We start from the raw sequence: 26,913 nt of genomic DNA on the forward strand, positions 1-26,913 counted from the left end.
ACATGTTTTTATGGAATGCTCTGGTAATGAATCAAAAGGAAGGCATTTCTAAAAAGAAATAGATAAAATGTACAGTAAGTAACATTTAGTAGTGATGTTAGTAAAGTAAAAGATAAAATTGAAGTTTTAAAAAATACAAATTTACTAGAAAGAATGTAGTATAATTATTAAGTAGATTTCCCAGCATTAGTTGTTTTTTTTCTGTTTACCTCCTGTCTGTACTCCAGTTCAGTAGGTGGCAGTAATGCACCTTCACAGCAGGTGTATCAAACATAGCACAAAACATACATGCCAAACATGCCATAAAACATAGCAAGAAGAAGAAGAAGACCCTCTCTCTCCTCCCATGAAACCACATACTGATTTTAGATAACATTAACTCACGCATATTTTTTCCCAATCAGAAACCAACACGCGTTTGTGTGATATTAAAATTGATCAAACAACTGACAGCTACACCATTTTTGAAAACTTAAATTATATAAATGTCATGTTTTTGTAGGAGTGAGGGCAAACCCAAGCCTTTTTGGGGCCCTAACCATAATTTCATTTGGAACCCCCACCCCCCACACACCAACATGAACACCAGATGCTTTATCATTCCTGAGCTACTCATATCAGTGCTATTATGGGAACTGATTTTAACCTTAAAGAAGTAGTAAACTAAACAAAATTAATTTTGAATTAATTTTTGCAAAGTGGTATTATAGTGTGCCATATTATACTATTTAAAAGTAATATCAGCTAATAAACACTACATTTGGTTGCATTATGGTCAACAAGTTTGCTATCTTATATTTTCCCAAAAGTGGCAGCAGCCAGTAGCAGGAAGATATTAACTTATTTGTGTAATAACTATAAAAATAATACAGAAATTGTTTTTCAATGTGTAATAGCATTTAGTTCTTCATACATTTTAGAAATTGTACAGTAAAAATAGTACTATGTAATTACTTAAAGGAGTAGTAAACAAAAAAAAAAAAGATTTTGAAATTCAATTCAAAATTCAGAATATGGGTTCTCAGTATGACCAAAAAAGCCACCATATAAAGTAAAAAAAAAAAAAGGGGGGAAACAGTGCCTCTAGTGGTCACTGAATGCCATACGTTTTGAATGTAAACAGTCAATTCCTCAAATACATGAAAAACATTAATGACAGACATTAAAGAAAAGACAAACAGAAAAACTAAAGACACAAATAAAAACAAATGAAAACACTTGAAATTTCCATGATGAGCTAATCAAATAATATCAGAGATGCCAAAAATCTACAACAAACAACTAAATTCACAAAAAGTAATCAGAATATTACCTTTCACAGTACATTTTACATATTCTGCTTGTGAAACCTTTGATGATGCTGGTGACTTAAAGTTTGCACATTGTAAAGGTCATTTTAGTGTAAATGTGAGAAATATTGAATGTACGCGTTAGTGATGATGATGTTTTTAAGATGGTGAGGTAAATATATAATTTCCCGTTAAATTCCCAGGAGATAAGGCCAGATGTAAAAGAATACCCATTGTGATTCATCCAGGGGTCAGTTTTCCCCTCCATTGTATCCCAAACACGTCAGTGTATACAGGAAATGTGAAATGTTCTAAAGGTGAGGATATATTTCTTTGAACAGAAATGTAATCTGATGACACAGCATGCTTTCACGTTTGAGCGCAGCCAACAGCTACTGAACAGAAGTCTATGTGGAGGTCGAATGATCAGCTTCAGAGACACAAATGGCTGACATTTCATCATCAGGGTGAGTAATGAGAGGGTTGAGCAAGCAGTTCCTATAAAGCACTGTCATGCAGCACTTGTGCCCTGCTTGAAGATGGATGGAGCTCACTTCCTGTTTAGGCTAGAGCTTCGACTTTACCTTCCACCAAAGCTAGAGAGAAGTATTCAGGATTCTGGCAGCAACACTTTGAATTTGTCCTTTTTCACACATAAACAATCTGAAAAGTGTGGTGTGCATTAATATTTCCAGCCAACTTTACTCTGTTATTCCTAAATAACATCCAGAGCAATCAACTTGAATGAAATCCATTAAAAGTTTAGGAAGAACTGGGAAGAGTAAAATAAAATTGCAAACTCAACTTGACTCTGTAATTTTCATGTTACGTTGACTGAGTTAAATTGTTTCAAATTTAACTATCAAGAAAAAAAAAAAAAGAAAGTTATTTCTACAACTTCAGTTAAATTGACTTACTGTAACTGTCTTCACCAATTACATTAAACTGAATAATTATTCATGAGATATTTTTAAAATGTTATCCCAATTTATTTAATTAAGCTTATACATTAACACATCAAGTTGAGTTCACAAAATTTTTTTTTATAACTTTTTTAACTAATTTCTAAGTTAAGTCAACTTTGTAATGTTAATTTATTACTCAGATTTTTCTTTTACAACTTTAAAATGTCCATTATTTTATTACAAATAAAGTTAGTAAGTCTAATTGAGAAACATGAAGTTTCATGGAATTTATTTTCTTTAAATCAGGAAAAAAAAATTAAAATTCATACACAATTAAAATTTTACAAATTTCCAACAAAAGTCAGAAACAAAAAATAATTTCTAACTTTTTAAAATGTGTGCCTTCAAATATGTTTCAATTTCTCTGAAGGAAAATAATTAGGAAAAAAATATATAATTGTATTAACTCATAACTACTCAAGTATGTACAGTTTGATTATACTATCTGAATTAATTTGTTAAAAAAAGTTACAGCTTTCAAAACAGTGACCCCTCGATATTTCACCTAATTTTTTAAAGGTATTCCATAAAAAGTTATAATGTTAGCATGTAGAGCCATAAGTTTACAATTATCTAAATTTAGATGAAACCCTGAAGCCTTTGAGAACATTGAGACAACATTTAAAGCTATAGGTATTATATTCCTGGTTTTTAAGGAATAAAGTGGCCTCGTCAACTTATAACTTACTGGCTTCCCAGAATATTTAATTATACCTACCGGTATGTTACATTGTATCTTTCAAGATATTAATTCACTAAGAGCTTCACATTTATAGCATGTAGATAAAGTCCACTTACCTGATATGTTAATATCTATCTGAAAAATAACTTCTATAATTTTTAACGCCTAAAGATAACGGAAAGAATTTCGGAAGCTATAATAATTATATATGTGCTTAAATGATACGCCTTTATTTTGAAATTATAAACCGGACGCAGATTGTTGGCTAGAGTTCACTTGGCAGTCAAAGCGCTCGTGCGTTGCCCTTGACTGTCATAGACCCATGTGACTTTTAGCTAATGGAAAGCTAACAGCTACCTAGCTAGTGCAGGTGGTTGAGGAGAACCCGGGGCAGAGAAACTGTCCTGAAGTCGTTTAGTTTACTTTTTAACCATCAGCTGCGTTGGGAAAGATGTCCGCCAACTGTAAGTCCCTCTTGTCTCTACTCCAGCGGTGTGTCGCAGTTAGACAGCTGCCTGTAACGGCAGCTAACAAAACAAGAAGCAGCGTGCTGTCCGGCGTCTGGTGGAGCCACATTCAGCAGCGAGCATGGATTTCTGGTAGAACCACGGTCCGTCACCTCCAGCCCGACCTGAGAATCATCCAGCACCGGTTCTGCACCAAGGTCAGGCCCGTAATTCTTCCTGGAAACACAGGGAGTCGCTCTGTGGAGTCAGTTTCTCTCGGAAAATACAGATAATTTGTCAGTAAAGCATCATAGCTCCGTATTTTCTTTTTAAATTGATCATATTCTTAGCATCTGATTGCTTTTTAGGTGTGCTGAGTGGAGACGCGAAGGGATTGACTAAAGGAAAGTCAATCGTTGGGATCAACCCTTATGAGACAGAGAATGTGGCTTGATTATTGCTGTCATAGTAACAATGCTTTGTGCAGCAAGGATGCAGCAGCAGCAGCTTCATGCAATATCCAACAGTTAGACTTTTCAAAGAGTTTTCAAAATAGTCTCATTATACAAAGGTATCAGTCAGAATAAGAATGAAATTAACAAGTTTGTGTATTCAGTTAAAACACTCAGTCCTGGCTAAAATCTTCTAAAGTTTAGGAGTTTCTGTTGTTTTTTTGTGTGTGTTTTGTTTTAATGCAACACGGCCTGAATAATTGAATTTGTGTCTTCCAGGCTGGGTCGCCATGTGAAGAGGAATACCCTCCTCTGCCGGACTACCAGACCAATTCGCAGCCACAAACCAAAGAGGTTTACCTGGTGCAGGTGAAGGGTCTCCTCTGGTCCTGCACGGCGCAGGACCTGCTGCATTTCTTCTCGGGTAACCAGATTTAGAAATATTAGAAACATATTTCATTAATATCTGCAAATTCTTAGAAAGGACGAAGATGGTGGTATTATTGAGAAGTGTTGCAGTCTGGGCTGAAATGATTAAACGTGATTAATAGATTAATTGTTAACTGGAGTATTCAGACTCAAAAAAGGCCAACAACAAGACACTCAGAGCAGTAATAAAGACAAAGCTGTAAAAAAAAAAACCAAATACAGTTTGCATTTAAGTTAAAAAAAAAATTGTTGCTTTATTTATTTTCCATTATATTTGGAATTGCTGATTTCACTTTGTGAACCATTTGAACGGTTTGTTCCAGTTTATTTTAGGTAGTCAACCTGTTGCTTTTGTCAGTTATTATTTATTTAATAACATTGGTTGATCTACTCCTAAATGCACTGACTGAAAAAAAGGTGAAGCTAGTGGTGCATTTAATGTTCTGTACTGATGCAAAGTTAGCAGATAAATTTGTAATTAAGTACATTTATGTCTGTGTTTTTTTTGTTTTTTTTTTAAAGTCAATTCAGCTGTTTTTCTGTGTCACATGATGCTAAGCTTCAAATATTGGTATTGGTATGAAGGTGAAAAAAGAGGATCGGTGCATCTGTATTTAAAAATTTGAACTGTGCTTCAGACTGCAGGATCCGTGATGGGGAGAACGGGATCCACCTGTCTCTGGACCGGCTGGGAAGGCCGTCGGGACGCGCCTTCATCGAGATGGAGCATGAGGAAGACGTCAGAAAGGCTCTGGAGAAGCACAGGCAGTACCTCGGTCCACGCTACGTTGAAGGTCGGTTTCTCTGCTCAGGGTCAGAAAACCTGCTAAGCCTGCAGGTCAAGGCGCTAGCAAACCCATCATGTTTTTGTTGTTAAAAAACATTAAATAGTGACAGGAATCTGGGGGATTTGACGGGGTTCTAATGCAGTATTTGCAATGCTTAAACTCCAACTATGTAGTCTTAAAAAAGGCAAACGCAATGAAATACAATTAAAATAAACAATACGATTGTATAACTACAGTTAAATCCTAATGAAGTAATCAGCCGGTGGATCTCAGTAACGTTAGCCACATTAAAAAGTAAATAAATCAAAAAAAATATTACCGAAAATGGACAATGATGAGTCAGCATATTTGTTTGCTTAACTAAATATTTGAATAAATTCAAGTATTTATTGTATTAAGTTTTCTTGTGTTTTTCTAGATCCTCTCATTTTATTTAGTAATGTTCTGTAGCTTGGTGCTGGATTGTGATCTGCTGGTTCAAAGTAGGAAGGCAATGATGTAAAAATATCCGATGTTAATGTTGCTGTTTTGGCTGATTTATTGATATTCACCAATATTATGGATTCCACTACTGTTTCTGCACTGTTTGAGAATAAAAAACCAGGAACAGATGGCAACAAGATAAAAATAAATATCTTTTTATTTATGGGCTGTTCATATTGGCCCAGCTTTATTTATCGGATGCCATTATGTTAAAAACTGTCTAATATTAGACGATATCGGTGTTAGAGTCGCTATATTTTGCATCCCCAGTTCAAATGGTTCAACTTGTCTAATGTAAACCTAGCTTAACTCGTCTTTGTGTTTATAAAAAAATCTTGTTTAAACATTCAGCCTGGTGGGGGAAGTAAAGCCTGGCAGTCTGTCAGGCTAATGATCCACTGGGGAAAATCCTCCTGGAAGCTGATATTTAAAACTCTGGATGTTATTTGTTGATCCTTTATTACAGCTGAGGGGATCTATTTGATTTAATGCAACAGAGTGGATATAAAATGTATAAACTCCTAATAAAATTGCAGATCTTTGTGATGCTAAAATGTTTAATGGTTATAGGTTAATAGGTTTTTAGTTGGTGTATTTAAAAAAAAATCAAAACAGGAAGAAAAGATACAAAAGTGAAATAATTTCCAAGAAAAGCTTTAAAAGTTCAAAGAAAACATTGAAAAGTGCTGTCTTTGCAAAAAGGCGTGAGAATAACATTAAATTCTGCTGAAACAAATATTATCCCGCTTTACAGCTCTAAAATGATTGAAAGGGTCTCCATTTTATTTGAAGAAAGATGGGAGTTTCTGTTGCGCTTTCAGTGTATGAGGTGACAAACAGCGACGCTGAGGAGATCCTGCAGAAATCAGCTGAGGTGCGGGGTGAAGACGACGTGGTGCTGCTCAGAGGGCTGCCCTACTCCTGCAGCGAGGACGACATCGCTCGCTTCTTCTCAGGTAATGAGTTTATTTATTTAACAACATTCTCAGAGCAGTAATTATTCAAAAAAATATAAATATTTTGCATTTAAGATAAAAAACCCAAAAACTTTGTTTGTGATTATGTTTTGCCCCAACTCTTCAAAGAGGATAGTTTTACTTTTCAACTTTTCAAACTTATATTTCCTTGTGTTTCTTTAATATTTCTGAGTTTTGTCTGGCACTATTGTGACTTTTGGAGCTCAGAAATTTATTTATTTTTCTAGAAAATGTAAAGGTTTTTGGCAGAAATTTTATTTGATTTTTTTCTATCTACTTAAGCCCTAATACAGTGTTGTAGTTAAATGATAGTGTTTTTAACTTCTGGATAAGTTATTTTAGGGACCATTTTCTCTAAAAAAAACCAAAACATTTTCTCATTGCCCCCATCAGAATATGGCGGCCATGTTTCTTTTACATATCTATCAATGAAAAATGTTTTTTTTATGTTTTGTGCGCGACCTGATTTTGATGTTTGTTTTCTTGTTTTGTTGACGCAGGTTTCAATATAGCTGAGAACGGGATCACCATGGTTACCAACTACAGGGGGAGAACCTCTGGACAAGCGTACGTACAGTTTTCCTCTCAGGAGGAAGCCAAGAGAGCTCTGCAGAAGGACAGAGAGCTTATTGGACACAGGTAAAGCTCTGCAGCTCCCGGTCCAGTTACTGGTCCGGTTTTTGTCATGTAAGTATTCTTCTTGCCGACAGAGAGATGTAAAAGTGTCGGTTTTATTGCGACCGTTTCTGCAGATACATCGAGGTGTTTCCCTCCACCAGGGAAGACATCCAGTCCGCCTTGAGGAAAATGAGGACAATTCCAAATCCAAATCCGCCCCAGTATGCCAACTGGAGACCAGCTCCTGACTCCCAGACCAACTACAGAGCTGGTGACTGAATTCAGTTCATTCTTTTTGAGAATCATGGTGGCAGCAAGTTAGAGCAGCTCTGCTAAGTCAGTTCTGACTTGTTCCGTTTCTAGACTTTTTGTTCATCACTTCTTTGGTTAATGTTTTCACTATGATGCGTTACCGTGGTAACAAAGTGTCTTGTTTTTTTCCCACTGGAAGCAGCTAATTAGCATTTCAAAAGCTCAAATAACATCTGAACTATGAAAAGGAGGCTTTCACAGAGCGGGGAGATACTGAAGAGATTTAGTATCAAAAATAATGATTTTTTTCCAAATTTTGGCTTTTCTCAAAATTTTTACTTTTTCCTCAGAATTCTGTTTTCTAAAAATTCTGACCTTTTTTTTTTCCAAAATGTTGACTTTAATCTCAGAATTCTGATTTTGTTTCTCAGAACTCTGATATTAAAGTCAGATTTTTTTTTTCATTCTAATCCTTTTCTGTAGAGAAAGGAGAAAGTTTAAATCATTTCTTTCAACGGCCATAATGAGAGAGAATAATTGACTCGTTTGTCGCTCTCTTCTGCTTTCTAACCAGAAGAGAGGAGGAGCAAAAGCAAAGGAAGTGGATTAGCAGTGCTTTCCAACTACTTACAGGCTACATTTACTTGCCTATAAAATGCGACCCAGAATTAGAATTAGAATTAATTAGTGAATTGATGTTTTAATGTGGTGCTAAATAATAAATCAGTTATTTGTGCCACTTCAGCTTCCCACCAGATGTCGCATGCGCCGACGCATTACATCCACATGCGAGGGCTTCCTTTCCACGTCACTGGAGAAGACATCGTGAAGGTACGGCCCAGGAAACAGGAAGTAGTAGCGTTACGTTGCCCGTTTGACCCGACAGAACATCAGCATTTCTGCTCCTCCTTCTGCAGTTCTTCTCACCGCTGGTAGTGTCGAAGATCCTGGTGGAGTTCGGACCCAGCGGCCGGCCGAGCGGCGAGGCCGACGTCTTCTTCCGCTGCCACAGGGACGCGCTGGACGCCATGTCTAGGGACCGCATGAACATGGGTAGGAGCTTCAACAAGGCTGTTATAGCTAACTGCAACTATGCCCCGCAATTATAAATCAAACACATACTGAAATTATAGATATATCCTTCATTTTTGTGTTTATTAATCTATTTATTAGCCTTTCAAACTGATGTGAAATAGATTTTTTTTTCTCCCATCCAAGCAGTTTGTGTCAAATTGCGGTACTCCACAATCATCCTGGCGGCGCTTATGTTAGTTTGCAAAATGGCGACAGGAAAAGTTGGTCGTTCAACAATAATTTAATCCATTTTTTGAAAATGGTACTTTCTGTTTAGTATTCATTACCCAAACAATGTAAACATAATTAGAACACCATACTTTGACCCTTTTTTAATTCTCCATCTAAAAATTAACCAAAGTCCAAAATGACTACTTCTATAACTAATTAAAACTGAACAATATTTAACTAATAAAAACCAGCACACACACTAAAAATTCACTACAACAAACTGAATTAGACAAGCAAAAAGCCTCAACAAAATAAAACTAAACTACAATAAAAACCTCAAAATATAATCCTGGTTTGCAGTTTATTTTAATTATTTATTTTTGAAACTCGAATTTATTTCAGACATGAGAAAAGCAAAAATAAATATATGAATAAATGAAAACAAATTAAAGCAGGAATCAAAATATTCCAACCAAGGTTAATGTCAACATTAACATGTCTGAAAAAGACATGCATATATAATCCTTATTTTTATTTTTTTTTTAACTATTTTCCAGTTGATTTCCCATAACTCGTCTCTTGAACAAATAACCAAAGCCTTCTGAAAATATGTGTTAGATACATATGCATATTTTCAGTCTAAACATAAATAAGTGAACAAATGATCTGAAATTTTTGCCGTTTTTTTTTTCCCCCTCAATTTTTCTAGATTAAATTTTTTTTGGCAGATATTAACTTGTTTTTTCCTTTTTCTATGTGCATATGTCGTTGTAGATGCTTGAATATTTTTTTTATTATTATTTTGAGATTTATCCCAGAGCAACACTAAAATGATTGCTGTAGGTTCATCTTCGTTGATGCCAAAATTTCTCTAAATTTTCATTTCTTTTCAGGGCAAAGATACATCGAGTTGTTCCTGAACTCTGTGCCAGACTGTTGACTGACGGTGAGAAAATTCAGAAGTTTTATGTTTTCCTACAGAAGAAGAAATCCTCAAATGTTCCAACTGTAAAGTTCGATAAAGTTCCTTTTTAGAAGATTTTTCTAAACAACCTAATTCTGGGAAAATGCAGTATGGAACAACAATAATGTCTAAACCCTACTTGCCATGCTATAGTCACTGTAAATGTAAAATAATCAACCGCTAAACTAACACTGACTGAATGTATTTTTTAGGTGAATGTCGACACTCAACCTTGGAATTAATAATCGAGATCATCATATTTATTCTTTAAAAAATAAAATGTGAAAAAAAATAAACATTCCTGGTGTCAAAGAAATGTGAGCTTCATTTATTTCTATATATATATTTGTTATTGTGCTTTATTGTGTTTTTTATTTTAAAATTTTGAAATTTTATTTTAAAAGCCTATCAGACGTCAGGATTTCTTCAGAAGCAGTTCTAATTCCACCTACTGAGTTTGATGGGTGAAGTTGACAGTTTAAATTAATTCATGATGTACTTCAGGACGGGAAATTAACATTAAATCATAAAATAATTACAAGTTGATTCTGAATTAACATCAGAACATCAAGTATTTTCAACTTGTAATTATTTTATAAGTTATTGTACTTTGTCACACTCTCCATTCATTAGCCATGTTTAATTAAGTTAACTGGATTTCATGGGTTTCACTCTGTTGTACAAGATGAAAAATATTGCAACGGTACAGTAATAATTGGATACCAGTTTATTATTTATCTTAAAAGCAGCTTCAGCTCACATGTACATTTGCAATAACATAATAAACCAAATGCAAAATTCATGCTGGCTCATTTAGATTGCTCCACCTAGCATATTTTGGTGACAGCTGAAAGAAAGAAGCTAATTAGGAATAAATTATAAAAAAAGGTGATGTTTACAACCATAAACTCAGATCTCCCGCCTAACTTAACCCTGTTCCAGTTAGCAACATAAGCTCATGGTTGACATGTTTTTTTTGTATTTATGTTTTCAAACCCTAAAAATCACTTTCACTTCAACAATACTGTAGGTGACGGATTTAATAAGGCCCAGACGGAGGTACTAACCATTTATTACCTCTGCTTTTACCATGTTTCATTCAGACAGCAGCCATTTTGGTAGATTATACCTTTATTTTATAAAACACACCATTATTCCTTGCATTAGCAGATGTAGCACCTACAATGTACCAGTCATCATAAGTATGTGGGCCCCATAAGGATTTGTGGGTGTTACCTGGAGCCAACGTAGTGCGCCTCATAATGGCGAAACCAGATGGAGCATCCCATGAAGGTCTTTCTTTGTTCTGAATTTGGTAGCAGGATAGTTATAACTGTGTGCCCACATGGGTCATAGATCAAACCTATAAGAACACATATGGTGTCCATTATTTAACCCATTTTCTGTCAATATGTGTCATCAGTATAGAGAATCGTTGAGTTTGACTAATTTGTTGATGGAGCCCCCTGGAGCCATTGTATAACCATTTGACAAGCCCATTTTCCATCCATAGGGGCCCCATATGTGAATGATAGTTAATGTAAATATGAATTTTGTTAACTTGATTAGTTAATTGTCAAAATGAAATCTGGTGTTGGCATAAGAAATATCAAGAAAACCATGGAGTTGGTTCTATGAAGATCCTTTTTGGGTCATAATTTGGTATTAAGTTAAAATCAAACACCTAAATGGGCCCCACATCAAACCTATATAAACATTTAACATGGAGTCATTGCCAAACCATTTGACAAGGCCAAGTGGTGCCCGTTATTTAACAGTTTTTTGTCCATGTGGGCCCTACATGTGATATATTCATGAGGAAAACAATAGAGTTGGACTAATCGGCTTCTACGTGCTGGTTTGGTGAAACGGCTAACAAGGCAGTCAACTGGACTCTACCTTCACTTTATGCTAAGCTATGCTGCGCTTATGGGCTAACCTAGCCACCAAATGCTAAATATTGCATAAAAATACATATTAGGCTAATGTAATTTCTCAAAATAAGGACAAATGAGAAGCATTTGGCCACTTTTTTCACATTTAAAATAAACATTTTAGGCCAAATTTGTTTCAATGCTCATAACGGATGGTCCCCACTTGGCACCAGTGGAAATCTGATGCAGAGACCAAAACTGTGAAACTGATCTGCTATCAACAATAAAAAAAGCAAAGCAGAAGCTTAAAATACAAGCATAACATCCAGTTTCTCCATTTTTATTCATTAAAAACATAAATATCTGTTGAAATACCCAGCAATATCCCATTCAGTGGATATTTTTATATTAAGAAACAATGAGAGAGATTATATAAATGTATTTTAAATCCAGTTTGGTGCCCTTATCAGCTATGCTGCAGCTGATTTTCCCTTAAGTTGAAGTGGATGTGACAAGTAACACCAAATAAAGGTGTTACTGGTTGAAAACCTGCATGGCAAAAATTCGAATGTTTAAAAAAAATGCACCCCAAAGATAATCTTTTATGACATTTTGAGGGGGAAAGTGCTTCCTGCAGTGGCAGTTTTTAGGTCTTAATGCCTCTGGCTGTTCTGCGAGCGCTCATGTTGGCGCCGACGCAGAACAGTACTGCTGCGACGCGTACTGCTGCAGTAACTGCGAGTAGCAGGATGCACACACCGTCTCCGGGAGGATGGAGGAAGGCAGCGGCAGCTCATGAGAGACGCAGCTCTTGCAGAAAAAGTTTAAGCAGTTCTTGCATTGTTTCTAGGGGAGAAAGGGAAAAAACCTGCCACATTTAGCTTGAAAAATACGTTAAAAATAAAAAAAAAGATTGATTAAAATTGTAGCTGCTAAATATGAAATGGAAGATGTATTTTTTTTCTCACTTCTTATTTGCAGTCTTTTTACTACTTTCAGTAACATGCAGGGATTTTAGCTGATTTCTGTTTTTTGTCCCAGACGGTCTCCTGCAGTTTGTACCTTTGTCCTCAAGAGGGAGTCGTCCTGCTTACACAGGGTGCAAACGTAAGGCTGGGGGCCCTCAGGGAGCGTCTCTTCCTGAAGCAAAACCAAACAGAAAGGTTTCCGTTTAAATGAATTCTGGATATTTAAGTCTCAAAGTCAATTTTAATCTCAGAATATCAGGATTAAATTCAGAATAGTTATTTTTTCAGAAGCCCTAATCCTAATTCCTCCATAGATCTCATAAAAGCCTCACCTGCCCATCCTCAGTATGTGACGAGCTTAAAAAAGGAGACATAAGTCAGAAAAAGTGATTTAATATTCTTTAATATTAAAAACAGAGTGTAGATCTGTGGACTCACAGACTGGAGCTCAGACTGGTTTTCTCTTCCAGTTCTCCCAGTGGCTGGGCCGTCTTGGTTGGTGTAGATTGTGAAAGAAGCTGTTGTGGAAGGAAAAACTTGAGATTTCTGTCATCTCCTGGTGGACTGTTGACATTTTGGACTCACCTTTGGAGGACTCTCTGGATGCTTGATCTTCCTCGGAGCAGAAGCTCTGGCTGCAGCGCTCAGGTTTTGCTTCTGCTCTCGTTCTCTCCTCAGCTCCTGCTCCAGGCCAAATCTGAAACACAAAACTGGATCTAAATACAGACAAAAAAACAAAACAAACAAACACAACCGTTTGCTTTGCTTAGCATTGATGGTAATCGAGAATTTTAAATGATTAGAGTACAGATGTAAATTTGGTTTGTGGATCTTGAAGAGAGCGGCTTGTTTGGGGAAGGATTAGAGCCAGATGGATGGAAAAAAAAATCTGGTTTTAATCTCAAAATTCTGACTTTTTTCTTAAAATTCTGGCTTTAATCTCAAAAATTTTATTTTAATCTCAAAACTCTAAGATTAAAAACAAAATCCTAACTCATCTCAAAACTCTGGCATTAATATCCGAGTTCTGATTTTAATCTCAGAATTTTAAGATTAATGACAAAATTCTGGTTTTAATCTCAAAACTTTTGCTATAATCTCAAAATTGACTAATCTCAGAATTCTGACTGATACCTTAATCTCAGAATTCTGATGTTAATCTGAAATTTTTGGCTTAAATCTCAGAAAAAATTCTGAATTCTGAGAAAAAAATCAGAATTATTTTTTTTCAGTGCCTCTAATCCTCTTCTGTAAAACAGTTAATCTTGGTTTACATCTAAAGATTCATGTCTATGTATCGCTGTTGGTCGTGGAGTTCCTCAGGGCTCAATGCTTGGACCAGAACACTTCACACAGATTCAGTCAAAAGTTTTGGACTCTTAGTGATTTATTTAAACCATTTCAGAACCTAAAGAACTTTTAAAAAAATGTTTTTTTAAATAAACCTTTGATTTTCACCTTTGTCTGCGCAGCTGCTCCACCTCCGCCTGCAGACCCTCAATTTTGTCTCCAAAGTCCTGCTTGAAGAGCCGGTTGGCCTCTAAGGCCAGATCCCGCTCCCTCTCGGCCTGTTTCCATCTGAATGTGGGGTGATCGGGTTAAAACAAACCCATGGCGAAACAAAAACGAAGAGGAGATGCAACTAAAGGTTAAAATTAAACAGAGACAGACAGGAAGAGGAGAACTAAAGCCTGAAAACAGAGAGGAAGAAGCAGGCTGCGTTTTGTTCAATCTTTTATTTCCCTAGTGGTTACTACAGTTTACAGCAATGTTATGTTCACACACAGTTCAAAATTAATTCATTTTGCTCTTTTTCTAATGCCATGTTGACCCTTGACCCTTGCATGCAGCTCACTGAATGAAAGCAAGACCTGTCAGATATCAGAAAAACATCAGTTTCTCCCTCTGTTTCTGCCAAAAAGAAGACAAAAAAATCCAAGAACATCCGAGTTCTTTGGAATAAAACTACAACCAAGCAAATATCCGGGTCTGCTGACACACTCATCCTCCATCAGTCCATCAGCTCTTTGAAACACGACGGCGTTCACTTGCCAAAAAATAAACGGTTAACGCAGAGCTGTGAAGAAGTCGGACGCTGCAAACACGTCTGCTGAGGGCGATATAATAAAAGCTGGAGAGCCACTGCAGGGAAGATGTGGGGTTTTAAATCATCAACAACAAACGAGCGTCGTACAGAAAAGGTAACTTCCTAGTTTGGTTATGTCTATATTAGGCAGGGTTGCATGTTTGGACGCATGTTTCTGAGAGAGCTGCTACTGCTGCTGCAGCAGCTTCCCTGCTGCGGCGCTCAGGGTTCTGGCCTGCTTCACCAAATCTTTATCGCTAAGTTAGGAAGTGAAGGGAGGAAGAAATGGATAAAAAAATAAATAAAATGGAAATGGAGAGAGAAGGAAGCGAGAGGTTTGAGTAGGTGAAAGATTCAGAGGAGGAACACATCCTGTGGTAAACGTCCAGGTGTTCTCACCTGTTCTCCAGCTGCTTCACGGTGCCAGACATCTGGCTGATTTTCTCCTCCAGCCGAGCGATGGCTTCACTTTTCTGTTTCGAGCTCGCATCTGCGCTCTGAGGAAGATCCGACAGTCACAAGGTGTGGGAACGTGAACGATTATTCTGAACATTTAGAAAATGTTGCTCCTATGAAGTAGCAACACAAAATCTTACAAAGTATTTTTAGTCTAGTTTCTAGTGCAAACATCTTAGTACAAACAAAACAAAGTTACAAGTAACTTTACAGCAACATATAGAAACTAATTTTAAGTCAATATTTCCTTAATATTGGTGAAAAAGTTCTAGTTCAATTGGTGTTCAAGATGCTCTGTCCAATACTGTCCAGAGTATTGGGCAGTATACTCTGAACAATACTCTCCATTGGACAGAGTATTTAACAATCTGAGGTGTACGGTTGTATAATTGCTAATCGGCCGGGTTTTTTGAGTATAAACATTGAGTTGGGGGCGTGGCCAGCAGCAACTGTTTGGACTTAAAGTGACAGAGGAACTAAAACAGCTCATTCTGAAAGGAGATCAAGATACACTCATCTTAAAAAAGTTTTAAAAGTTTTGTAACGCCTCTAGACCGACCCTATCCTCTTCAAGGAAACATAATAGGTCTCCTTTAATGACTGGAGTCCCCCCCCCTCTGTTCCTCTCACTGTATAAAAATAAATGTTCACACAGATTGTTCCGGACGCGGCCTGACCTGTGACTTGTGGCTGAGCTGTTGGTTGATGGCACGTAGGTCTTCCAGCTGCTGCCGGAGCTCCACCAGAGCGTCCTGCTTCTCACAGATGTCCTTCTCCAGCATCTTCATGGACAGCTCCATCTCCTGCTTCATCCCGATCTGCACCTCCAGCTCCCGCTCCACGTCCTGCAGATCGGCTTCAACTTCAGATGCACAACCCAGACTCACCCAAAACTTTATACACAGTTCCCACAAGTCTGAACCGGAAGTGATCCGCGCAGGAACGAGGTGAGAGGTGGTTCTAAGCTTGTTTACTGTTGTCATAGCAACTGTGACGACAATTAGTTATGGATGCCTGCCAAGATGGCTGTCAGCTACACAGTCCCCAGAAGTGTGATGCCAGATGTGATATGAGGTATTTGAAATATCTTTACTGTTCTAACAGCAACAAAAGGGGTCAAAGTTTAAAAACAAAAGAAACGCACCAGTCGAAGTTGAGTTTCCTCTTTGAGCTGCTTCCGGGTTTCACCCAGCACCTGTCCGTCCGCTGACGACGCCTGGGGAGAACAGGAATTTGTTTATTTTTCCTCAACTCTTGTGATTGTGATCTTGCATCATTAGCACTGATTCCTATTAAAACCTGAGAAAAAGTTTGAACAGTCTTTATGGAATTGATTTACTGATGATGGGTGAGAAACGATCAGAGGAAAATGGTCGACTGATTGGTGGATCAGTGCTACTAATAACAATTATTTATGAGGAATAAATGTGTTCACCTTCCTGGACTCCTGCTGAAACGAAGTCTCTTCCTTTACTCTCTCCACATCCTCTTGTAAAGTGATGATCCTGTTGTTTGCCACTGCGAGCTGCGGAGACACAAACACGACAGACCGTTAAATTAAAATAAACCTGATTTTTCTTTCACTCTGCAGCTGAAACAATAAGGCTGAACTTTCACCTCTTCCGTCAGCTTCGTGTTGGACTTTTCCAGAGCATCTACTTTGGCCTGGAGGTTATTTACCGATGCACTGTAAATAGAAACAATCAGAAAACACAGTGATGTGAGCCGTGAAGCCCAACAGGAAAAAGAGCAACACGATCAGTTTATCCGGGCTAACCTCAAGTGTCTGTTCAGTTCTTCAACGTAATTCTTCTGATCGAGGATCGCAGTGATCTGACCGTCACTGGAAGGAGGTAAAAACAGGGATTTAATCGATGTGAAGATGCCAAGAGAGGTAGCAACTTCCAGTTAGATATTGACTGCTATTAAGCTCACATCAGAACCCCGGTTAAAAAATTCTCCACTATCCCTTTAAAACAGCAATAATGGTTAAAATGTATTAGCAATCATTGTTCTGGTTACAGTCATTAAAATTTCCAGGAAAGGTCAGAAGTTTACGTATGAAGAGGGTTTTAATAGTTTTGGGTTTTTCATTTTATTTTAATTTTATTTCATTGTGACTTTTTTTTTTTAATTCAGTTAGTTTTAGTGAATTTTTAAAGTGTGTTTGCTATCTAACAGGGGGATTATGGAGTGCCATAATTTGCTGACAACTGATGTAAACTGCTTGTGTGGAAAAAACAATAAATTTCACTTCAGATTGAAAGGCTGATAAATCAATAACAATATTTATCGTGATAGACATATGATCAATATCAGCAGATAATACACAATAATCAATGAGCTCCAGTCCAGAACCACACAGCATTTGCTCTTTCTTTGGTTACCTAGCAACAACCTATTGAGTAACTTGTGCAGCAACAGTTTAAAGTTCCGCTTCAGAACTCCTTAAAAAATAAAAAACTACGCCATAAAGTAAAAATTGTAGATAAAACAGGAAAGGTCACGTCACCAGTTTGAAAGGATTTCAGTGATTTCATATAAAAAAACATAATACATAGATTCATAAACACAAAAACAAAGGATATTATTGCTATAACTTCAGTATGTTTTAGTTAGTTTTACAAAGGCACAATATAGTTCCAGTTAGTTGCAATTTTTCCCTCATTAATTACAGTTTTTATTTATTTCAGTAAATGAAAATCTCAATTTCAGTTTTTCCTATTTCGTTAGTTTTAGTTAGCTATAATAACCTTGACCATTCATTTTAGGTTTTCGGTAACAGATTTGAACCGTTCCCATACCAGATAATGTTAATAAATGAAAACAACTAGGTTTGAATTTATTGCGAGTTCTCTGTAATCTACAGAAAACCTGAAGGTCATAGGTCAGGCAGTGACATTCACCCCTCTGCACTCTTGCTGCTGTGTCCTCCGTCTTTCAGGTACATGGAGAAGTCAATGACGCCGACCTGGACGTGTGACGCAAAAAGAAAGAAAGGTTCAGTTCCCAAAGTCAAAAAAAGCAAACAACACGTCCTAACAACAGTTTCTCTCCTGTTTTAAACGTTTCTTGTTATATTAGCAGCTTCAACGTTTTATGTTTTTTTTCTATATTTTATTCCTTTTAATGTTTTTTTTCTGTATAGCACTTTAATCTTCTGTATATTTTTAAATGTGCTTTATAAATAAAATTCAATTGGATTGGAAAAGCAACATTTTGACTTTAAATCTTTTAAATAAAAAAATAGAAACTGGAACAGCTGGATAGAAACAGCTGTGTCGTCGGATTTATGGGCGTACCAGAAACACGCAAATGCAAAGGTTCCGGCTCAAGACATTTGTATGTAAACAAATAAGAATTTAACAAGCTAAAATCTGTGCATTAAATCAAAATTAACATGTAAAAGCCCCAAGCCTGGAAAAAGCACTGAAAATAATTTTTGGTAACACTTTACTGTGAATAAGACTGTCATAAACATGAATAAGTCTTCATGAATATTTATGACTGTTGTCATAAAGTGTCATTCGGTAAATCATGACACTTTTAATACAAAGTTGACATTATTCAAAATGTCTTTGTTATGACAACTTGACATTAACCAAGAAATCATGATCTGACATAAATTTGTTATAAAAGTGTTACTGATTAAACTTTAGCTTTAATAACATAAAGCTACATAATTTTAAAAGTTGGGTGATGTGCCGTTACACCCGTAGCAAAATAAGGAACAGGGCGAAATAAGGAAGCGTGAAAGTTTATGTAAATACTGTAGCAGCCTCAAATTAGAAAGAGGGCTGCACTCTGAGAAGTTTCACTTCACAGTTTAAAAATATTTCTTTAGAAATCTGAAGTGAAGCTGCGTCCCTCCGAGTCAACAGGGTGTCAGATTAGAAAAGTGACATTAGATTCTTCAGCGGTTTGAGTTACTGAAGGTTCACTGTGGGACATTTCAATGTAAAGAACTGATAACAGACAGTGCTGCATGTAAAGTAAAGTCATTTTGGTTTCTGTCATTCTACTCTAATCTTTTATGAGTTTCAGCAGCTGTAAGGTGAAGCGGAAGCTAATCGACCTGCGAGTCCAAGTCCTCCCCCTTCATGCACAGATTGGCGTCGATGACGTTCAGGCCGACGAGCAACCCGGCGATGACGGCGCCCTCCTCCTCCATCATCAGGGCGTTTGGCTCGTAAAACTCACTTCAAAAGACAAGAGACGATTTTAGAAAAATAAATTTCTCTTGCAAACACTGTACGAAACTGACGAAATGTGTAGGAGAAATATCCAGAGAATAAAAACAAAACTACTCTCATCAAGTCTTCAAAGAAAAGATTAGGGACACTAAAAAAAATTAAAATATAGATTCTGTGTCAATTTCTATCAAATAAATCCAATTAAATAACCAAAGATTTTCAGGTGTGTCAATTATGTAATTAATGTATGAAATTGTTCACATAATAGAATCTTCTTTTGTTACCTGATTTGTAAAGACGCACTTTATACACACAAAATGTTTCCCAAATTTGGTTGGTAGATTTGAGATTTGCATAAATAATTTAAATAATTCTCATTCTGAGATTAAAGTCAGAATTCAGAGAAAAAAAATATTCTGAGAAAAGTTGGTATTTTGAGAAAAAAGATCTGAATTGTGAAGATTTAAAAAAAGCATAAATAAAAAAAAGTAACATTTCTGAGATCAGTCTGAATTCTGATACAAAATGTCAGAAATATGGGAATAGTTTGAATTCTGAGAAAATAAATCCGAATTCAGAGATTAAATTCAAAATTCAGAAAAAAAGTCAGAATTGAGAAAAAAGTCTGAATTCTGAGATTAAAGTCAAAATGTTTTTTTCTCTCCTGAAGGTCTTAAAATGAGAAAAACAAAAACTTAGAGGAAAACCAATCAGGACAACTTAAAACGTTCACAAGCTGCCAGACTGCTCTGAGGGAAAACAAAGCTTGATTGAAGGATCCATTTCCTGATAGCTGGCTTTCAGGATGTGACAACATGACCCCACCTGAGCAGGTCCTTCCTGTTGATGATGGTCTTCATGTAGTCTGAGAGCTTCTTCTGCATCAGGGCCAGGCGCAGCCAGGCCCGGCCTCTTCCCAACGGAGTTCTGGGGTCAGACGCACAGACGTTGGGCTTCAAGCTTCGGTTCATCAGCTGATCGTCAGCGTCTGACTGGAACCAGCAAACAGACTCACCTTAACCCAGGCAGGTCTTTCACGCTGGCAGTGATCTCTCCAGCCTCGGGGGTCAGCTTCTCCACCAGCTCCAGCGGCCCCCAGAACGACTTGTTCTGCCCCAGGAACGTCTTCTTACCTGGTGACCGACCCACAGCCTCAGTTCATTCAGCCTTTAGCATCTCTTTACATGCTTGTGACGACAATACCTACTTTTTAGTCCGTGTTTAAGGCAGTGCTCCATGACGACAAAGAACTGCTGGAGCGGCGCGTAGTCGGAGTCCAGCGTGCGTCCGAGGTTGAGCGCCGACTCGATCAGGCCCTTGATGCTCAGCTTGGCCATGTTCATCAAGTTGAGCCTTTCAATGGCAATCGGGTCTTTGGGATCTTAAAATGGAGAAAGACAAAATAATAGGCAGAATTGAGAAAGAAAAGTCAGAATTCTGACAAGGTCTGAATTTTTAGAAGAAAAAAAAACAACCAAAAACTGAATTCTGAGAAAAACATTCAGAATTTTGAAGAAAAAAGTCAGAATTCTGTGATTAGCGTCAGGATTCTGAGATTACATTATAATTCTGAGATTGACGTCAATTCTGAGATTACGTCATAATTCTGAGATTGACGTCAATTCTGAGATTACATCATAATTCTGAGATTACATCATAATTCTGAGATTGACGTCAATTCTGAGATTACGTCATAATTCCGAGATTGACGTCATAATTCTGACAGTGATGTCATAATTCTAAGATTGATGCCATAATTATGAGAAAATAGAATTCTGGGATTAGCCTGAAATCTGAGAAAATATATCAGAGTTGAGAAAAAAAGCGAGAATTCAAAGAAAAAAAAAAAAAAAGAGTCCGAATTTAGAGGAAAAAAAGTCAGAATTCTGAGAAAAATGGAATTCTCTTTTCAATTTGATTCAATTTTTGAATCAATTATTCTTATCAGCACTTCACAGTAAAATACTCGTAGTGCCGTTTATTGTTGTTCAGTCATGTCACAAGTGTTTGTGTTATTAAAGATTGATAGACTGTTTACGTCATTAAATTTACTTTGGACTGAATTATGAAAGCACAGGCAATCAGATATTTGTAGGCTCTGATATCAGGATGTAGGAAAACCCAGAGGTATATGTCCAGATTTAATCTGTCTCAATTAATAAGGCAGCTTACAAACAGGAATTCAGGAATGTCACTTGTGCATCAGATTTATGTACCAGAAACACGCAAATACAAAGGTTCCAATGGGATTAATTGTGTTAAAATATACAATTTTTAAACACCTGGCCCTGACTAAGAACCAATAAATTATACACACTGCTATAAGTTGTTCACATTATCTCTGCTGGGCTATATTTGAGTGTGTAAGAGTTTCATAAATAAATCTAAAGAGTAGCCGTGTTGAATCTGAACTGCCCGTTTCTGCGTAGCAAAGTTCAGTTAATCGAATTTATTGGTGGTTTCACAGAAACATGAGACGATCTGCTGACGGCTGTTTCTGTGGCACGGCCACATGTTTAAAATCAGGTGACACAGATCTGGTCATTTAGATTGAATTATAACACCAGTGTGAACAGCTGTGCTTAAAATGCACTGAACAATCCCTGTTAAAGGCAAAAGCATCAATTATTGGTGTTGCTCCACCAATCAATCAACTAATGATTGAAACTGACTAATTTTCCCTTTATTGGCAGATCAAATACTGATAAATCTGGTGTTTATTTGTCATTAAATGCACCATGAATGGATTAATCAGCATGTTTGTTGATGCACTTTTTATCGCCATGTCATAAAAATTGGTATTGATCAGTAAAACCTGATCGATGAATCAAAGTACTGTAAGAAGCTGTTGAAGAATATGCTGAACTGTGGGGTGTTTGGTCTAATCAGGTCAAATAATTATTTTAGTATTAAATTAATCATTATTTTGACAATTAACTGATTAATCAAATAAAAAATTGCCCCATTCTGCAGATTTTTCATTTAACCTCTTAAGTCTTTTTACACAATATTAGAAATACATTATAAGAAGCAAATAAACATTTTAAATTCCATTTTTAAAATAAGAAAATAAACATTTTATTACCTAAAATGCAATAACATCATTACTCTGGGGAATGTTTGATCATTGGTAGCAAAGGATGCAGCCGAAGCTTAAAAAATTAACATCAACATCAGGAAAGCTCAGTTCTTTCTGCTTCACTTATCAATACATCGCTGGGCTGATCCGATGACTTTTTGTTGTTGTTGTTTTTATTTTCTGGTACAAGCACTTTGAATTGTCTTTGGCTGAAAGGTGCTATTTAAATAAAGCTGCCTTGCCTAGTTTTGATTAATAATTGTTTAGCAAAAGGTGCAATTTCTTCACAGGATTTGAACCAGGCGAAGCTAAATCTGACACAAGTTCTGTGCAGAACATATCTATTGACAAATGTTTTGTTTTTATCTTTATGCTAAATGGATTTACATTTTTATACAGTCTTAGCTTAACTATTGCTGCGAGTCTGTCGGTTTTTTTCAGAAAATTATCTTTTTTTGAGTATATATATACTCTAGTTAACAACTAATCAATTACTAAATTAGTTGACAGTTATTTCAAATAATTGATTAATTACAATTAATCATTTTAGCCCTAAATGATTTAGCTGTTTTGTATTTTATCACCATCCAAAAATAACGGTGCAAGTAATTTTTTTCCTAATGTGATTTTTGCAAAAAGAAATCAAAATAAAAAACAAACAAACAAAAAAATCACCACTTGTTTATTGCCAAAAGACGATTGATGATTTAAGCAAAAAACAAAAATCACCTTTGTCAACAAATGACGGATGCCATTATTTTAATAAGGTGATAATTTGGTATTTATGACGTTTGGTGTCATGTTTTGCCAAAAGATCTGCATTTAAAATAGTCTCCCCAGAGGAAGCTGGTCCTGCTTTGTTTTTATTCTGGATAACGATGGCAGCACTTCCTGGTGGCGTCATCCTGCTGTGTAACGCTCAGGAAGCCCATGATGACACAGCTCAAACACGCAGCGTCTCCGCTCTTTGTGAAAACGCCACGCCCTGACGGAGGGCTGGGGGAGTAATCAGCAGGAGCCCGTCCGCCTCGTTACCTTCGTGGTCCAGCTCGGGGTCCGGCGTGAGCGAGATGTCGTTGAGCTCGCGCAGGCAGAGCCACTCGCCGTCGACGGAAACGCGAAAGTTGCAGAGATAGATGGTCTCCCGTGCGGCCTGGGTGATCTTGTCTGTGGTGGGGGTCGGGGTCTCGCTCTGAGGCGTCAGGTCCGACATGATGACTCAGCGTTCGCCGGGCCAAAAAACACGGCAGCGGCGAGGAGAAAGGAAAATGGCCTTTGTTCCAGAGAGGATGAAGACCGACAGAAAGAGAGGAGGCGATGAAGAGGCAGGTGTCGAGGGGAGAGCTGCTCCTCTTCCTCTTTAGGTCCGCATCCTCCCCTCCTCTTCGATACAACTGGATGAAATAAGCTGCTGTCTTGAGAGGGGCCTCTGCTCTTCCTCCTCCTCCTCCTCCTCCTGTTCAGCCTCTTATTCTCCCTTCTGTGCAGACCGGCCGTTTAAAATGCAACAGAGCACAGTGTTGTAAAAAAACCCCACACCATTACAAAAAAACAAAACAAATCCCAGCCCCTCTGCCAGTCAGCTCAGCACCGGCCGCCTCTGATTGGGCTGCCTGCGCACCGCAGTGACTCCACTAGGTGGGTGTCGACCAAGATGGCCGACAGCGGTGCTGGGCACGGCGACACGCTCGTCATGTGAGCAGATGGTGCATGCGTAAAGAAAGAGAGTAGAACAGGGGAGACTGGGGTCTCTGGAGTAACAAAGACATGCTAATGATTCAGCTGAGCATTAACAGCCGCCTGTCGTCGTGGCAACCAAATTACAGAACCGGCTGCAGCGGAGAGCAGCAGGGTTCATTAGTCTACAACAAATTGCATTTCATAACCGATGCTCGTAATACATGTTTTATGATGTATGACAGCGTATTGAGGCGTCTGTAGAAAGAAAAAAAAGAGGAGATATCTGCCAAAAAAAAAAAAAAAATAATAATAATAATCTAAAATTTAGAGATTAAAATGTTTTCAAGAAAAGAAAAACGTGGAAATTTCTATACTTGAAAAGTAAAAAAAAAAACAACTTTGTAATTTTGAGATTTATTGCAGAAATTTTCTAAAAATAATATAAAATATCTGACCTTGAAAAGTCAAAGAATTGACTGACAATATTATAGATTAATCTCAGAAAAAATATTTTTAAAAAAGTTGGAAATTGCTCAGATTGAAGTCAAATATTTGCTACCAAACATTCAAAAGTTTGGAGATTGATCTCAGAAATCTTCTAGAAAAGAAAAACATTTTCCCAAAAAAAAACTCAATCAAAACAAATGATCCCGACCCCCAAAAGTCTGCTTTTGAGATCAGATGTCTGACAAAATGTATCTTGAGTAGGAACAAGACTTTAACCCTTCAGTATTGATTAACTACTTAAATAGATTTTGACATGTTGAAATTTTTAACGCTATTGCTGATTCTGCCCATAACCTTTGTATTTCTTCTACGCTCGTAAATCTGATGTACAAGCAACATCTGCAAACAGCAGCAATGGACGACAAAACTGCTTCTCTTGGCCCTCGGGGTGTTAAAACAATCTGATGAGTCACAGGAAAAGACTGTTTTCAAGTTGTGCTAAAAGGAGTTAGCCTATCAGTGGAGGTATTCAAGCCTAAAATAGCATCTGAATGCTAAACATGCAGCAGCAGGACAGACGCTAACGCTAATGTCAGCACGGCCGTTTCTAGAGAAAAAACAGCTGGAATTTTGAGATTAATCTCAGAAATCCTCTATTAAAAACTAATAATATTCTGAGTTTAACAAGTCAAAAATTCACTTAGAAAAACTCAGAAATTTTGGGATTAATTTCAGAAATGTTTGAAAAAAAAAGAAGAAGAAAATTTCTGTTACAAAAATATCCGACTTTGGGGCATTTTCTCAGTTGAGTAGTATTGTAAAACTACTAAATAACATCATGATTTAAAATGGACATAGAGCCACAGAAAACTCATTGTGTTCAAAGAGTCAAGACCTTTACAGAGTCAATTGGACCTGGTTCTGGTCAGAATACAACACAGGTGAATAGAGTACCCAAAAATTGTACTCTTGTAGGAGTAGCACTACTTCAGTGTATTTTTACTCAAGTAAAAGGTAGCTGTCCAAGAAATTACTCAAGTAAGAGTAAAAAAGTATTTTTTTAAAAGTTTACTCAAGTACTGAGTAACAGATAATTATCAATCATTTAATATTTAAAAATTACATTGTCAGACTGACAAAAACATAAAGTTAAGTGGAAATGTTGGTATTTTAATGACAAAACATATAATAATTCATATCAGTAACATGAAATGACAAAGTCAGGCAAAAGAACATTTTTTCCAAATCAGTTTCTACCAATAAAAAAACGTATGAAACTTTAACAAGGTGTGTGTCTGTGTCTGGTGAATTTTTGGTTATAACATGTTTTTCATTCAATGGGTAGAAAATCAAAAATTTTACTCAAGTAAGGGTAACAATACTTCATAATAAAATTACTCAAGTAAAAAGTACAGCACTATAAAAATACTCCTACAGTACATTTAAAGTACAGTTTTGTTTTGTTTGTTGTTTTTTTTTAAAAAAAAGGTTACTTAAGTAAATGTAACTAGCTACAACCCAACTCTGGAATACAATAAAATATAACAAGAAATGTAGCAAATTGGGCCTGTTGTTTGGAGTTGGGCGGGTTTTACGTTGTGTTTGGGATTGAAACTGTCAGATCTGGCAACCCTGACTAAAAAAATTATTAAAATTGAATCATGAGGTGGTTAAACACACTTCTACATTGGTAATATGTTAATTTTTCCAATTGAATCGAACATTTTTGAAAATGCTAGTGGAAAATGTGCATCTTTGAGAGTCACTTAAATCATCCTAAAGAGGACGTGATTTATCCGCCTGTGACTCAGTTCCAATATTAGCAACGTTTCATGTTTGTTTAGGGAAGTGAGGTAACATCAGGTCACAACAGAGGAGCTCATGCTTCCTACAGCCCCACTCTGAAGCTGTAATAAAGTTTGTAAGCACTCACTTCTTCGCTTTGAATCGATTCTTTCGATCCTGAAGTCATACTGTCGAAGCGGTGCTGGTGAAACGGGCGCTGCATTCCCAAACTTCACGTTTGACGAGTTCAAAGCTTCCTTGAAGTAAATCACCGAGGTCGGGGACAGAGTCTCGTCGTCCGGACTCTCAACAACATGTCCGTTTTCATCCGAGGAGTTCTGTCTGCTCGTCCCAGAACTTTGCGAGACATCTGCAGCTGACTGCGGAGGTAAATCTCCTGTCGGCTGACCCCGCTCCGCCATCCTCTGCATACGGTCAGACCCTCTTCATGTGACCCGCGGCTGGGCTATCCGTCTGCGGTTTGCAGTGAATCATTCACCCGCCGCGGTTAGCTAAGCAGTCGATAGCTTTATCAATTGGTGTGGTCTTAGAAGCTCCACAGTGATCATTCCATCTTCCGTCCTGTTCTCCAGAAGCTCCTCCTGACCCGGAAACAGCTGTGTGTTGGCATTTTGGTCAAATCTGCAAATTTTCGCGAGACTTTCCGCTCTTCCGCTGGTTGCCTCCACTTTGAGGGTTTTTGGAGACAGCGCATGCGCAAAGAGAATCAGCTGTTTAATATTTCATGTCTTCTA

General features: G+C 37.1%; 2 protein-coding genes across 6 annotated transcripts; one reads left to right on the forward strand and one right to left on the reverse strand.

Annotated features, from left to right (window-relative positions):
* Positions 1 to 3,192: 3,192 nt before the first annotated feature.
* On the forward strand, positions 3,193 to 9,906 carry grsf1 (G-rich RNA sequence binding factor 1). Its single transcript, XM_044112848.1, has 10 exons — positions 3,193 to 3,600; positions 4,114 to 4,258; positions 4,902 to 5,057; positions 6,356 to 6,490; positions 7,012 to 7,150; positions 7,264 to 7,400; positions 8,127 to 8,212; positions 8,299 to 8,434; positions 9,520 to 9,572; positions 9,803 to 9,906. The coding sequence occupies exons 1-9, from the start codon at positions 3,388 to 3,390 to the stop codon at positions 9,564 to 9,566; spliced, it is 1,194 nt and encodes a 397-aa protein (XP_043968783.1). The 5' UTR covers positions 3,193 to 3,387; the 3' UTR covers positions 9,567 to 9,572; positions 9,803 to 9,906.
* Positions 9,907 to 10,302: 396 nt separating this feature from the next.
* rufy3 (RUN and FYVE domain containing 3) lies at positions 10,303 to 26,864 on the reverse strand. Of its 5 annotated transcripts, none has more exons than XM_044112842.1 (18): positions 26,307 to 26,864; positions 20,375 to 20,548; positions 20,183 to 20,300; positions 19,993 to 20,094; positions 19,050 to 19,173; positions 17,881 to 17,945; positions 16,752 to 16,817; positions 16,592 to 16,661; positions 16,410 to 16,499; positions 16,119 to 16,190; positions 15,652 to 15,819; positions 14,918 to 15,015; positions 13,891 to 14,010; positions 13,018 to 13,129; positions 12,871 to 12,950; positions 12,765 to 12,789; positions 12,527 to 12,604; positions 10,303 to 12,310 (listed from the first exon to the last, which is right to left on the reverse strand). In XM_044112842.1, the coding sequence occupies exons 1-18, from the start codon at positions 26,587 to 26,589 to the stop codon at positions 12,146 to 12,148; spliced, it is 2,010 nt and encodes a 669-aa protein (XP_043968777.1). In that variant the 5' UTR covers positions 26,590 to 26,864; the 3' UTR covers positions 10,303 to 12,145. The 5 variants fall into 5 exon arrangements, with proteins under 5 accessions (XP_043968777.1, XP_043968778.1, XP_043968779.1 ...); XM_044112843.1 differs by lacking the exon at positions 26,307 to 26,864 and adding an exon at positions 23,282 to 23,868; XM_044112844.1 differs by having other exon boundaries at positions 12,172 to 12,310; positions 12,433 to 12,604; positions 26,307 to 26,762.
* Between the last annotated feature and the right edge of the window lie 49 nt (positions 26,865 to 26,913).

Source organism: Gambusia affinis, linkage group LG03, assembly GCF_019740435.1.
Source record: "Gambusia affinis linkage group LG03, SWU_Gaff_1.0, whole genome shotgun sequence".
NCBI classification, from domain to species: domain Eukaryota; kingdom Metazoa; phylum Chordata; class Actinopteri; order Cyprinodontiformes; family Poeciliidae; genus Gambusia; species Gambusia affinis.